The 16,008-nt window shown below is 39.6% G+C and overlaps 1 protein-coding gene across 5 annotated transcripts in view; it reads right to left on the bottom strand.

Annotated features, from left to right (window-relative positions):
* The window catches only part of CTNNBL1 (catenin beta like 1), a 170,719-nt gene that overhangs the window by 134,049 nt on the left and 20,662 nt on the right, over positions 1-16,008 (bottom strand). For all 5 annotated transcript variants that reach the window (XR_003682743.2, XR_003682744.2, XM_028498220.2 and 2 more), the window contains exons 2-3: positions 7,546-7,734; positions 3,027-3,133 (exon numbers count right to left, since the gene is read on the bottom strand). Coding sequence is in view for 3 of the 5 variants with exons in the window: in XM_028498220.2 (XP_028354021.1) it covers positions 3,027-3,133; positions 7,546-7,734 (296 nt within the window). In the remaining 2 variants the exon portion in view is untranslated. The remainder of the gene's footprint in view (positions 1-3,026; positions 3,134-7,545; positions 7,735-16,008) is intronic.

Below are 16,008 nucleotides of genomic sequence, written 5' to 3'. Positions count from 1 at the left end.
AAAAAAAAAATGTTCTTTATGCATAATTTCAATTTTCAAATGTTTAGATTTTAAAACTAAAATAGTATATAAATTTTGTGTGAATGGAAAGCACTGTGGATATTTTTTAAATAAAATAACATTTTCTTAAAACCAGTTCATGAATTGTAACAATAGAGTATCTGTGGTACCTAAGATGTAGATGGTGAACATAAGCTGCAGAAACTCGCTGCTCTAAAATGACAAGTATACCTACCACGTGGGCAAAGGTAATACTGCCATTCCAAGAAGTAAATTGGATTTCTTAAATTTCCAGTGTCATCAACCCGTGGCATAGCTGCCTTATAATGTATCCCTGGGTTCCAAGCAATAGGGATGTAGTAAATATGACATCAACTATATAAGATCTCTCTTGTTTACTGAGTGCCTACAGTATGGCAGGTACTGTGCTAGGTACTACAGAGACAGACAATACACACCAACTAAAAGGAACACAGAGTCTAATACAGGAAGACCGCTGAGTAAAGAAATAACAATAAAACAAATGGCAAAGATGTTGAGAGATCAAATTCATTGTGGGCAAGAACGTAGGGAAAGAGACCTGCTGGTGACAGAACTAAAGGATATGGTGGGGAATTTGGCAGTAGCTATCAAAGTTTAAAATGCACATGCCCTTCCATCCGGGAATTCAACATTTAGATGTGTATCCTATAGAAATACATGTACACTAAGACACATGTACACAGAGGTTCACTACAGCATTGTTCATAAAAGCCAATATTTAAAATAACCAAATGTCCATCTATAGAAACATAATAAATAAATCATGGTATCTCCAAACCATGAAATGCTATGCACCAGGCACAAAATATAAGGCACCAACATTGAAAGATCTTCCGTTATGTGACCAAAAAAATCAAGGTGCAGAATATGTACAGTATGATGTAGGTAGGAGAAAAATATTTGCATATTTATATATATGTAAATAAGTGTACAGAAAACAATCAAATAGGATACTCACAGAAGTGTTCACAGGCGCTATCTCTACGTAGAGGAATGGAAAGGGGATCAGTGCAGTGAAGGGCAGCTTTCATTTTTCATTCCACTATGCACTACCATGAAATGCTATGCACCAGGCACAAAATATAAGGTAAATATGCATGCACCAACATTGAAAGATCTTCCGTTATGTGACCAAAAAAATCAAGGTGCAGAATATGTACAGTATGATTTAGGTAGGAGAAAAATATTTGCATATTTATATATATGTAAATAAGTGTACAGAAAACTATCAAATAGGATACTCACAGAAGTGTTCACAGGCGCTATCTCTAAGTAGAGGAGTGGAAAGGGGATCAGTGCAGTGAAGGGCAGCTTTCATTTTTCATTCCACTATGCACTATTGGTATTTTTTACGATGACAATCTATTCGTGTATTACTTATATAATCAAACACACACACACACACACACACACACACACACACACACAGCAGTATGACAAGTGCAATTACTGCTGTATGGCAGAGGTCAGCACAAAAACTGATAGGACTCTGGTGCGGGGAAAGCTGAGTTCTGATCTAGCTACTCCTACTGTCAAAGGGGGCTGTGGCCCTAGGTCCAGTAACCAGGTTCTCCCCTCTCCACCTCCTCATCCACAGTACAGAGAGAACGTAGTGGACCACATTAGCCTTACCAAGTTGCCATGACAACAGGATGCCCTCTGATACCTCTGTGCCTTTGTTCCTGCTAGTCACATTGCCTGGCATGCCTTTCCATGTTTTCTGCCTAACTAAAATCAAAATCATTCTTCAAGGCCCAGCTCAAATACCACCTCTTCTGTGAAGCCTTCAATAGCCCCCGACTTGGTATTCACTGCTTCTTCCTCTTTGCTCCCACAGTACTCTGCTTGTATTTCTTTTAAAGTATACTTCCTTCTACCATGCATTTATAGTCAGTCTCCCTAGTAACCTTTAAACTTGAGTGCAAAGACTATACTATTCAACTCCCAATTGCCTAGGGGCCTTAGGCATATTAAGAGTCATTAAAAGTGTATGTCCTAGGAGGGAGGAAGGGAGGGAAAGAGAGCTTTAGGACATTAAAATCTGTATAAATATGAAAATCCATTTACTTAGGATTCAAAACTGATGCAAAGTTATCAGATTCCTCATTATAGCACTTCACAGTGCACTGAGGAGCTGGTGTAGTAACAACCGTATTAACTATCATTTCATGAGCACTTACTATGTGCCAGATACTGAGCTAAACACTTGCCATTATTCTCATTTATTCTTCACAACCACCCTGTGAGGAAGGTACTATTTCTTTATACAGATGAGACACCTGAGGCTAAGAAAGGAGAAATGACTTACTCAAGGTCATGTGGGAGTCACACCCATATTTGTCTAACCCCAAAGCCTTTGACATTTCTCAACAGTAAAGCTATCACTAATGGCAGCCATGGTCAGTCTTCTTGGGGCCTTGAGAAGAGTAATGCAAAAAAGAGTTAACATAACAGGCCTAATCCTTAGAAGGGCCTGGTTCTAGGCTGGGAGCTGGGAACCTGGCTTTTGAAACAATTCCTAAATGATAAGGTTGCTTTGCCCATCTGGGGCACTGAACATCTGCCTTCCTTCTTTGAGTCTGGAATTTTGGTAGCTGCTGCTGGCAGTGAATGCTATGATCTGTCTTCAATAAATACCCTGGTCTCAGAGTCTCAAACGGGCTTTCCTAACAGAAACACTGCACATGTGATGATGTATTTCACTGCTGGAAAAAGGAGCAGGTCTGCTGACCCCTCCCAGGGGAAGGGAGAAAACACAGGAAGCCTGTACATGAATTTCTCCAAACTGCCTGATGTGTCTTTTCCCCTTGCTGGTCCTATTGTGTATCCTTGAGTACCACTGACTACAAGTCCTGTGAGTACTTCTAGTGATTTCCCAAACATGTGGGTCATCCTGGGAAGACAAAACACACGAAGAGCAAAACAAAATAGCAAACAAAACATCTCAGAGGAGAAAGGGCAAAAACAGCAAAACAGAGCCTTACTTCTCTGGATTGTCTGGAAACTTGATACGCAACTCTTGGTTTTTGTATGATCTTTTTTCAAATGTAAGGATCATTTTCTTCACTGAGCTTTCATCCAGTGGTTCTTCCTGGGGTAAAGAGACAAATGCAACAATTTCAGTCCAAAGGGATTTCTTATTCACTAATCACTACTTCTTTCCCGTGGCTCTTACATGCCATTCTGCCCCTCACCTTTCTGGATTAACTGTACAGTAAATACTTTATCTCCCCCATTAGAATGAGGGTTAAGGGTGTACATCACATGCTACTTTGTATCATCACTCTGTGTGTCTCACATCTAGCACAGGAAGTTCAACTAAAGGTATTAAAGACTCACTCATTCAACAAATATTTCTTGAGCATACTGTATGGCATGGAGTAAGCAACGATATTAAATGAATACTGTTTAATATTTATTTCGTCCTTCTCTTCTGTTGTACAGGTAAGATAACATTTAAAAGTTTAAAGAACTTGTTCAAGGTCAAACCCTAAGTCAGTGACAGTGCCCCTCAATCTTTTCCCTACACTGGGGGTCAGCAAACTATGGTCCATACGTCAAATTCAACTTATAGCCTATTTCTGTACACCCATAAGAATGGTTGTTAATTAGCAATAGTCACTGCTTTGTATTTCTTATATTATACATTACTGTATCTAGTCCTTACTAGCTACTGAGAAGGGTATCAGACAGGTACCTGGAATACAGCAACAAGAATTTAGTAACCTCGCTCAGAGAAAGCATAAAAAGAACTAGCAGACCATACAGAATATTCTTACTTCATACAGTGGAATAATAACTACAAAGGTAAATAAAGTGAATTTTTGAAAACAGAATCATTCGCCCCCGCCAAAAAAAATCTACACTAAAGTTTCAGAAATGTTTTTTCCTCAGTTTATTTCCCAGTTTAAAGTAATGTGCTGCAGTGCACTCTGCCTCTCTAACACTCTCCTGACTCCTAGCTTCGTAACTTTGTAGTCATTGACCAAAACTCACACCTAAAAGCAATAAAGAAACTGCTATTAAGAGAACCAGAAATAGATCCTTTTGGAAAGCACTGAATCATCTCATAATTTTTTAAGTACCCAAAAATGTTAGCTAGTATTTATTAAATTTAGATTTTGGCATATTGAGTTTTTTTTTTAAATTTACTTATTTTATTTTTGGCTGTGTTGGGTCTTCATTGCTGCGTGCGGGTTTTCTCTAGTTGCGGTGAGTGGGGGCTACTCTTTGTTGCGGAGCACAGGCTCTAGGTGCACAGGCCCCAGTAGTTGTGGCTCGTGGGTTCTAAACTGCAGGCTCAGCAGTTGCGGAGCACGGGCCCAGTTGCTCCGCGGCATGTGGGATCATCTCAGACCAGGGCTCGAACCCGTGTCCCCTGCATTGGCAGGCGGATTCTTAACCACTGCACCACCAGGAAAGCCCCAACATATTGAGTTTTAAGTGGGAGATATCTATACATTCATTTTGGGCATGACACCTTTCTTAGATTTTATCAATGACTCCTGGACCCTGAGGTACTCTGTTGGAACCCCAGACACTCCCCAGTATCTACAGCTTTAAGGAGAGGTACCCTGACTTGGTAAAAAAACTGAAGTCAGTGCCCTGGCTCAGTAAGAACTCAGAGCTTAGCTTCACTACTTACTACCCATGTGGCAACGTTACTTTGCTAAATATAATCTTCAAACCCTCACAAGTCTAATTGATTCTACCTCATAAGTGAATTCATCCACTTGGCATTTAGAGTAAAGTCTCAAATCCTTCACATGACCTGTATAAGGAAGGCCTGGCAGGGTTTGGCCCAGTAATCTCTCCAACCCCAAACCTCTGTTAGTGGCCCATGTCTGCTTATTCACTGTTGACTCTCCAGTGCCCAGGATAAGGCCTGGCACACAGGAGACATTCAATGAAGATCTGTTGAAGGAAGGATGGAAGGCAGGGAGAAAGGGGAAAACAATTACCTGTATCTTTCAAGGTCATAGAGATGACCTAAAGACATGAGGTACATAAAATTGTTTTATAAACTATATGACACTCTATTAATATAAGCTGTGATTGTAACTATTAGCATGATTGTTAATGTACCCAACTTATCATTGGGATTTAACTAAAATAATTTAAATTGCTAGGAAAGGGTTAAATCACTTTCAAGCAATCTCAGTACCTATGGCTTTTCTTCCCCTTAGCTAACATCCTGCCAACCCGGTAGGAAAAAACTTTATTAGTGTTAATAATACAGCTCTCATAGGATTCCCAAAGTCTTAGCTTCTCCAGGGTTTGGCTTTCCCTCCTTTAATTTCTCTCCAACACTGGGGGAAAACCGAATTATCAGTCTTAGTCACCGGCCACAGCAGTATCTCCAATAGCTCAACGTCAGAAACCAGAGGGAGATTTCAGAAAGATGAATGCTGGTGATGTAGCACAAAAAGGACAATAATATTTTACAAGTTCACATGACTTACAGGGGCAAACATCACTTGTTTTTCATCAAATGGGACTTTGGTGGCAGTGAGAAAATAACTCCTGGACTTGTAGCTTTCCATGCGTCATTTTTACAAAGCGACCTCTTTTTCGCTGTCCCTTAACAGAAGGGCCAGTCCCACATCCCATTTCTGTCTTCCAGGCTAGAAACCATTTACCCATGACAGCTACTATCCTAATCCTCCCGTACCAGCCTTGCCCGACACGGGAATTATACCTGCCAATTAACTGCTGCTGCAGGGCTAACAGATTGATCAGAAGCTAGTAAGGAGGGAGGGAGAGAGGGAGGATGTGCTGCACACACTGTTTGTCTAAGGCTGGCAGGGCTGCTGCCCTCAGAGAGGAAATCCAGGACTGTCTCCCACCACAGATTTCCAAAGTGTCACCATCTCTTAGGGGCAGACCCCCGAATTACCACTGGTAGAAATCCTAATGAGGAGAGAGTTACTGTCATAACACAATAAAGACCTTTTTGGAATATGAATCAATTTTATTTTCTTCTCAGATTCACACTCCAGCTTCATTTTTTAAATCCAAACTTAGCATCAAGTCTTTGAGGGAACCAAAAAACAGCTGGCTCTTAAGAATCTAATTCATACTGAACAAAATGCCAGAGTGAAATAACATACAAGTTAACAGTTAAGGATTTAAAGAGACACAAAAGGTAAGGTCACATTATTTTTTTTTAGATGTTGGGGGTAGGAGTTTATTAATTAATTAATTTATTTTTGCCGTGTTGGGTCTTCGTTTCTGTGCAAGGGCTTTCTCTAGTTGTGGCAAGTGGGGGCCACTCTTCATTGCGTCTACATCGCGGTGCGCGGGCCCTTCTCTGTCGCTGTCTCTCTTGTTGCGGGGCACAGCCTCCAGACGCGCAGGCCCAGTAGTTGTGGCCCACGGGCCTAGCTGCTCCGCGGCATGTGGGATCCTCCCAGACCAGGGCTCGAACCTGTGTCCCCTGCATTAGCAGGCAGATTCTCAACCACTGAGCCACCAGGGAAGCCCCAAGGTCACATTATTTTTAATCACTGATATTTTACCTCTATTCTTTTCAGCTTCATTCATTTATTCATTCAATAAATATTTGTTAAGGGCCTACACCAAGTTCTAGGCATTGCTCTGAATGCTAGAGATACAGCTGTGAACAAAACAGAGCCAGTCCCTGTTTTCAACAGAGGTTGGGGAGAGGACAACAAATGAGTAAAATAACAAACAGGAATTTCAGATCATGATTAAGTGCTATGAAGACAGTATACAGAATAAAGTGATAAGAGAATAAGAGAACGACTTGCAGGGCTACCTCAGAGACAGGAACGACTTCCCTGAGGAGGAAACATCTGAACTGAGACCTGAATGAGAAGAAACCAGTCATGTAAAAAGCATCAGGGGAAGAAGAGCATGCCAGCAGAGGACACAGAAGTAAAAAGGTTCAGAGGCAGAAGTCAGTGCAAAGGCCCTAAGGCACCTTGAGGAACAGCAAATAGAAAGGGCCTCGGGTATCTCTTTCCCTAAACCATATTTTTTCAATCACATCTAAATACCTAATCCCTTAGCTGTGCCTTTAATTTCTTCAACTTTGTTGCTTTGCGAAGGCCATTTCAACTGCCTGAAAAGCCCTTCTTCCACTTGTTTGACAAAATTCTACTCCTCTTTCAAAGACTATTGACTGTACTTAAAAATGAGTGCCCTCTATGTGTTCTCAGTACTGGCTAGGAAGCCTCTTTGACCCTCCTCAGTCCATACTAATTGTCCCACAGTTCAGTGCTTGGGCCTCGATTATAATATATAATCCAGAATAATTTTAAAACTCTATCTGTAATGTTCTTTACAGTTTGTAAAATGCTTTCCCTACTCCATTAGTCCACTTAACCTTCATGTCAACACTGTAAAATAAGTATTCTTAACCCCATTTTACAGATTAAGCTGGGAAGTTCAGGAAATTAAGCATTTAGCACTGAATTACACTCTACAGATGCTGTGTCAGGGCCAAGCATCTGAGCTCCAAGCCCAACTCTGCCACCTTACCTCTTCCTCTTCCTCCTCACCCTCTCTGTCAATAATCTGAAGCAGTCGTTTTTTGTCATCATCTGCTTCTTCTACCACAGTCATTTCCTCCTCCCGAAAGCGGCCACGGTCTCGAGTACCAGCTTGTCTCCGACGCATCTTCAGCTCTTCCTCTTCATCATCCCGGGGACGTTTTGTGCCCCTGTTGGGCTAAGAAAGAGAAAAAAGAAACACAGGATTTTAGAGCTGAAAAATATGTAGAAGGGCATACATACCAAGCATTCTCAAAGTTTTCGAGAATTCCCTGACTGAAAAACACCAGAGCATACAATTTCTCCCACAGAATGAAGTAAAGCTCTAAGTGGTTATTTTTCAGACCCACAACGATTCTATAAATACATGATTAGAGTCACCTACAAGGTAGCTGGGTTTTGTTACAGGTATTTTTCAATATGCAAAGTTCAGCACTTCACAAAAGTTCCTGTATATACAGAAATCACGGGGAACAAGGCTACTTTGAGAAGGGAATGCTGGGTTAAGCTCAATTTACTAGTTAGGATTCAGTCCCCAACACCAATCCCTTAGTACCTGGTTTTAATTCAGATTTTAAAAAGATTATGGTCACTCACAAGTAATTCAAACAGAGAATATTACATACATAACTTCCAAGGGTCTACAACATTCTAAATTCCTACTTTACAGCAGCATAGAGTAAGGCCCAGAGGTCAAGTATTACCCAAGGTCACAAAACCAGGAGCAGCACTGAAAATAGAATGGCACTTCCTGACTCCTAGTCCAGGGCTTTCCCCACCACACTGTTAGGGTCTCATTCTCCCTCTGACAGTGCAATCCATGGAGGAGTTTTTACAATTGCTTGCCATTCAGCTGGAATAAAACAGGGCACTACTGAAATGGGCCTCAGAGCTGAGGAAAAAGAGCACCGCACTAGATATCAAACAGCCCAATATCTCCATTCTGCTCGAGTTACTACTGTGCAACTTTGGGCACATAATTTAACCCCTCTAAGCCTTACTTTCCTCATCTGCAAGTGGAGATTATCACCCTTTCTCCCTGTGAACTTCAGAAAAGATGTTTTTGTGTGTATTAAAAAAATTTTTTTCAGCTTTATTGAGATATAACTGACATATAACATTGTGCAAGTTTAAGGTGTACAACATGATGATTTGATTCACATATATATTGTGAAATGATACCACAATAAGGTTAGTTAATACCTCTATCGCCTCACATAATTACCTTTCCCCACCACTACCGATGGTGAGAACATTTAAGATCTCAGCAACTTTCAAGTATATGATACAGTATTTTTAATTACAGTCACTCTGCTATACATTAGGTCTCCAGAACTTATTTACCTTATAACTGGAAGTTTGTACCAAACGGTGGCAAACTGTAGTGAAAGAACACTAAACTATAACAATATTAAACAAATATATAAAATTATTACTATGAGTAAATTAATCCAAATGATTCTGTCTTCCCCAACACAAAACATTTGTGTTAGGCTCTTCAACGAGCTTTTCTCTATCTGTTACAATAACTGCACACACCAACCAGTGTGCTAGGTGCAATGTGGTATGTTACTACCAAAGTGAAGAAAATGCTACATTCACTGCCAGCCTGCTAAGTTGCTTTTGGTGATAACAGACAAATTTCTATTATACATGATACACATCTCACCCTGTGACTTATAACCCACACTGTTACTGAACTCTGCTACCCCAGTGGTACAAAGGCATTCCCCTCTATATTCATGTACCCTGCTGGTTCCACATACCAGGTGCTTCAGTAAGTCTAAGCATATGACATTGCTTAGAAAACTCACATTAGACAATTCGGTTTGTGGGGTACCACCTGCTATTTTTCACTCTGTTCCTGAGTCTCCCTGGGATGGATTATAATTTCATATGATCACACTCTATTTACATAAATATAAAAATTACAGAAATCTGTTGTCATCATTACTAGTCTACACGTTAAAAAAAAAGCAGAAGAAAAAGAAAAAGAAAAAGGAAATCAACATGCCAGTAACCAAAGAGTACAAAAAAAGGAGGTGGTGGTTTTCATGTGAGAAGGAGAAGGAGGTAGCTTGCTCCTAAAGGAGGGCAGGCTTCAAACTAGGTAGCTCCACAGCAGGTAAGGAACTTCAGTCCCTTGGGAGCACTAATTCTTTCAGGCTCGTAAAACAAGCCCTGCTGCGGTTCTGATTAGCATGAGCCTATTGCAGCAGCCAAATCAAAGCATGAGCTCCACAGTCCTCCACGGAGAGGAGATTTCTCGACTGTTTATCTCAGTGCAGAGAGAAAAGGCAGTGGACCACAATTAAAAGGAGAAAGCTAAATACTGCCACAGTTAAGAAATGCAAAAAAAAGAACACTGGCAATGTCTCTTTTGAACACATCTTCCAATCCACTTCTGTAAAACAAACATTTCAGAGGTCTGGGAGGAGTTTCATTTTTACCACTAATAATTTCCACTGAAATAGCGCTTTCCTTCTGCAGAACTTAAAGCACTCCTTTTAATCTTCACCCCATCTCTGGGGATGAGTAGTTAACAGTTCTATTTTATAAGCAGGGAGACAGGATGCCTGGGATCCTTTAATAAACTCTTGCAAAGACAACCTGGTGCCTTCTAAAAGTTGAAACTGATCTCTGGGAAGTTTGCCAATTTCCATGATTCCAGGACCCTAGCTGAGACAGATCTGAGGGACTTTCAGGCAAGAACATATACCCATAAACATAAGTCATACAAGACGTTAGCCACGTTAAAATAATATTTGTTAAACCATTCATTCAACAAATAATTTATTAAAGAATTCCAAGGCTTGAAGGATCCTCAAGTAATCAGCCTGGCCTAGTACCAGTCCCAGGCTTCCATTAGGGTACTGTCTAAATGGGGACACAGGGATACACAGGGCTAGAACGGATTCTTAAGACAAGAATAGCTTTGCTAATCTTTATGAATAGTCTAAGCACATTCCTAAGAGGGCAACCTTTAGGTTTACCCACTGTATCTCCAAATTCCTTCCCCCTCATACAGGGTATTCGGCTTTAGCTCCCCTCATGGAGGACAACTCTGTAGCAGAGCACAACAGAACCCATCCCGCTGGGATGCTTTGACATGGTTCCTTGACAAACATAACAGCTCCCACCTCTCTCTCCAACAGATGGATAAGCCTCCCAAAGGCCCTGATATATTTTATTTCTGCATTTTTCTCTCCCAAGGCAAAATTTTAAAAACTTCTGTTCTTTACTTCTCAACTCTCAATTCTTTTTCAGATACTAACCTTCCAAATAGAGAAGTTCCTACTCATTTCTGAAATTTGACCATTCTGAGTAATAAAGGTTAAAATTCATTTCTTTAACAAATATATAATAAGTGCCAACTATATATAAGGCACTGTGCTGGAGACTGGGGACACATGGCATAAAGACAAACATTGCTTTGCTATCAAGGGGCTTAACAATCTAGGACACAGCAGTCCAATCAAAATATAATGCAAGCCATAGATATAATTTAACATTGTTTTAGCAGCCAAATAAAAAAAGAAACAGATGAAATTAATTTCAATAATATATTTTATTTAATCCAATATATCTAAAATATTACCATTTCAACATGTAATCAATATAAAAAATTACTAATGAGGTATTTTACTTTTTTTTTTTTAAATACTAAGTCTTTGGAATTTGGTAGCTGTATTTTACACTCGTGGTGTATCTCAACACAGAACCAGCCCTATTTCATGTGCCTAACAGCCATGTGCAGCTACTGCCTACCATACTAGACATCCCAGGTTTAGGGAATTTTCATCTGAGGGGTTCCTGTTCCCTGATAATGTCGAAATGAAATTGGATTTCTGGCAACACTGAATGAAATACGGACTCATATAAAGCTGAAGTCCTATTTGTAAAAGATTCCCATTAAAATCTGTGAAGCTAACAACACCCTGCCCCAGAAATAAACTTCTAGATTTACCAGTATTCACCACTGACAGAGTGATCAGTTATACAAAACAAAGCAAGAATATGTAAGTGGGGAAGAACCTAGGAACTGCCAAACTGATTTCACTACAGAAGAGACAAAGGACTCTGGATCCAGAAAGGGAGCACTCACAGCCTGTCAGAGAGGTCATCAGCTCAGGCCTGAGCTCTCCTTTCGTCTTACACAACCAATCCCAAGAGGATTAAGCCAGTCTTACCAGTCACCTTTGGAGATTAACTTGTTTTGGTATCTGAAAGGTGTTTGGAATCCCTCAAGATGAAGGAATGACAAAAGAAATTGTTCTTAATAAAGTCATTTCTCTGCTTCTGCTGCCCACAGCAGAAAAATGATTAACTCTTAACTTCTGATGTAATAGAACATCAGCCTTTTAAGGATTTTTACAATTTTCTACATTCCCTGCCTTATTCCCAATAGGTGGTGAGCGGAATAAATGCTCACTAAGCATTTGCCACCATCCAACCACACAGCTGGTACCCTTTCTAGGATACACAAAGGATTCCCACTTGCTCAAAGCTTATAGGAAGCTCCAAGAATATATATATAATATGTCTTTACTTTGCAAAAATCTTGATGCCTTGTGTGTGTTTCTGTGTGTATGATGGGTGATATATATACCCATCCCCCTAGAAATAGAAATCAAGACATCTCCATGAAAGCTTTGAAAGAATTAAAAAATTAAATAGGCAATCTGCCTAGGCTAGTCCCTGCATACCCAGACAATATCCAACCTAAGCTTTAGGTTTCATTTCTCTCCCCCTCTCTCTCTCTTTTTAATTAAAAAGCAGTGAGAAGCTGTAGCTATAATGAGGGGCTGTGGGAAAATGCAGTTATATTGGGCTCAAAGTAATGTACCATAGGAAGAGGCTACATCACCAGAACGAATCCTAAATTAAAACTCCACTATGAAACCAACCCCATTTCCTCTGAGCATGCAATCTATATTATCGCATTTATGGTCTGTCTCGACCTCAATTAGACTTGGGGGTGGGGGAGAAGAAAGGGGACTTCTATAATAAGCAATAATGGTATCATTAGGATAAATTATGAAAACTCACAGTGCAATTATTAATGTGAAGAGCACATTTGTACCAGGCTATAACAATGTAGATGTATACTGAGGGGGAACATATAAATATAGCTCAATATTCCAAGTTACCTGGCTAAGAAATGGAGTAATTTTCATAAAATGTACTTCCATGTTAATGGAAGAAAAATATGTTCACTTTTATTAAGGAAATGGAAAAATTCAAAGGAAATCTTCTATTAACTTTATAATAAACCAGGAATTCTTCACCTAGCATCAAGAAGGTCACATATCTTCAGAAAAGGGCCTTCCAAGTGGGGGCATAAAGTGCTGTTTTCTAAATATCAAACAATGGGAAAGACTCAAATGTGAGCTGAAAGAGATAATCTAGTTTATCCCTCTTTTTACAGAAATAGGGAAACCTGAGCTCGGTGGGTTTAAGCACCTTGTCTGTGGTAGGCAATAATATAAGGCTTCTAATTCCCAATATAGTTCGTCTCCTCCTTCGCTATACTAACTAGTCATTTCTAACCTGTGTGCAATGGTGATATCCTGTTTGGAGAATGAATTTTGGAGTCAGATTTTCCTAGATTCAAATCCTGGTCCCTCTACTTAGCAGCCCTGGAAAGTAACTTACCCATTCCAGGCTTGAGTTTTCTCAATCTATAAACTAGGAACAACCCGCACTTTCACACAGACTTTTATATATATATGTATGTATGTACATAAAGGCCAATGTTTCTAAAGTGCTAATCACAGTTTAGCCCACAGAAGACAATACATGTATCTCTCCTGGACACACCTGACTTAAAATCAAAGAACCTCAAGGTTGGAGAGGGTGTTGACCATTAATAGGTGTTAAAACAAGGATCCCATTTTTAACGTCAAAATATTTGACAGACCCCACCCCAGCTGCACTTTTTTAGTATCCAATGATTGAGAAAATACACAATGACAACAAACAAATACATTTCTATGTATTTGGTAATACTTTTCATTGAATTTGTGTTTTTAACTCCCACATTTACGAGACAGAGAAGAGAAGAGAAGAGCAGACAAAGAGAAACAGAAAAAGAGAGACTGACTAATTTTGAGAGAGATTGCGATTCATTCTACGGAAAATGCTTGTGTATATCTGGATTCAAAACCTCTTGCAATAATTCTGAGTCACTAGAGACAATCCAGACTTTAGGAATCCTTGATCTAACTCAATTATCTTTCTGAGGTTTGAAAACCCTTTAAAACATTTCTGCTAGGCATAGGCTGGGGTTTCCTAACACTTGCGGTGACCACAAACTTAACCTCCTCCTAAATTGCACCCTCTCCATCTCTGGATCACTCAGAGAGTTCATTCAGTTAAGGGGAAACATTTCAACTTACTAATTTTCTTCCCTAGTCCATAATCGTTCTCCTTAAAGCAATATAAAATAGGTTTAGTCTCACTCTCACATTTTAAAAAAAACCAATTTGTATTATTTTAAGACAGTAATCCTATTTCCTTCTTCCTCTCTCATTGCCTTTTCTTTTTCAGAATAAACACTTTCAATATGAGATGGGAAGAATGTATGCAACACAGTTAAGGGAGGTGTACACATAATTAAATTCCTTCCTACCTTTATTTGGGGATTTCATAATTTCAAAGCTTTCTGATACCTCTCTTCAGGTGATTAGACATATGGAATGTCACAAACCCAAGCCTGTGGACGGATTGCTCTAACCAATTCGAAGTGCTCAGAAATCACCTGCTGTTAACCTCACCTGATTACATTTTGTCAGAATAAAAAGGAGTTTTCAAACATTCATTTTTACCAGATGGTAGTGAGTGGCCTGACCCAGAAGTTACAGATGAGCTGCAGTAATGAGTTTTCCCTTGCCTTTGCTGGCTGCACATTCACTGGTGACATTTTACAACTAGGGCTTCTGGCTCAATCAATATTTGCAGGCATGAAACCTGCCAAAGTTAACATCAGGACTCCCTTGCAAATTTGCTTAAGGCATCAGAACTGAAAAAGCTCACAATCTCTAATGCTGCAACTATCATCAGCCAAAGTTCATAATTAGGGATCAAAGTCATCAGAGACAGAAAATTCTACCCACTCAAAGGATTGTTGTGCTGGTTAAAACATCTTACAGAGGGGCTTTGTGTAAGCTATAAAGTGCTATGTCAATGTAAGGGAATATCATTATAATGTTTTTAAGAAATATCGGAGTGACTAGAACAAAAAAATCTCACAATTTGTATGGAAACACAAAAGACCCCGAATAGCCAAAGCAATCTTGAGAAAGAAAAACAGAGCTGGAGGAACCAGGCTCCCAGGCTTCAGAGGATACTACAAAGCTACAGTAATCAAGACAGTATGGTACTGGCACAAAAACAGAAATATAGATCAAAGGAACAGGATAGTAAGCCCAGAGATAAATCCACACACATATGAAATAGGACCTAATGAAACTTAAAAGCTTTTGCACAGCAAAGGAAACCATAAACACGATGAAAAGACAACCCTCAGAATGGGAGAAAATATTTGCAAACGAATCAATGGACAAAGGATTAATCTCCAAAATATATAAACAGCTCATGCAGCTCAATATTAAAGAAACAAACAACCCAATCCAAAAATAGGCAGAAGACCTAAATAGACATTTCTCCAAAGAAGATATACAGATGGCCAAGAGGCACATGAAAAGCTGCTCAACATCCCTAATTATTACAGAAATGCAAATCAAAACAACAATGAGGTATCACCTTACACCAGTTAGAATGGGCATCACCAGAAAATCTACAAACAACAAATGCTGGAGAGGGTGTGGAGAAAAGGGAACCCTCTTGCACTCTTGGTGGAAATGTAAATTGATACAGCCACTATGGAGAACAGTATGGAGGTTCCTTAAAAAACTTAATATAGAACTACCATACGACCCAGCAATCCTATCACTGGGCATATACCCTGAGAAAACCCATAATTCAAAAAGAGTCATGTACCACAATGTTCATTGCAGTTCTATTTACAATAGTCAGGACATGGAAGCAACCTAAGTGACCATCAACAGATGAATGGATAAAGAAGACGTGGCACATATATACAATGGAATATTACTCAGCCATAAAACGAAACGAAATTGAGTTATTTGTAGTGAGGTGGATGGACCTAGAGTCTGTCATACAGAGTGAAGTAAGTCAGAAAGAGAAAAACAAATACCGTATGCTAACACATATATATGGAATCTAAAAAAAATAAAAGAAAAAAATAGTCATGAAGAACCTAGGGGCAAGACAGGAATAAAGACGCAGACCTACTAGAGAACGGACTTGAGGATATGGGGAGGGGAAAGGATAAGCTGGGAGAAAGTGAGAGAGTGGCATGGACATATATACACTTACCAAATGTAAAATAGATAGCTAGTGGGAAGCAGCCGCATAGCACAGGGAGATC

The sequence above is a fragment of the Physeter macrocephalus genome, chromosome 14 (genome assembly GCF_002837175.3).
Source record: "Physeter macrocephalus isolate SW-GA chromosome 14, ASM283717v5, whole genome shotgun sequence".
In the NCBI taxonomy this organism is placed as follows: Eukaryota; Metazoa; Chordata; class Mammalia; order Artiodactyla; family Physeteridae; genus Physeter; species Physeter macrocephalus.
This window is presented reverse-complemented; position numbering and strand designations above follow the sequence as displayed.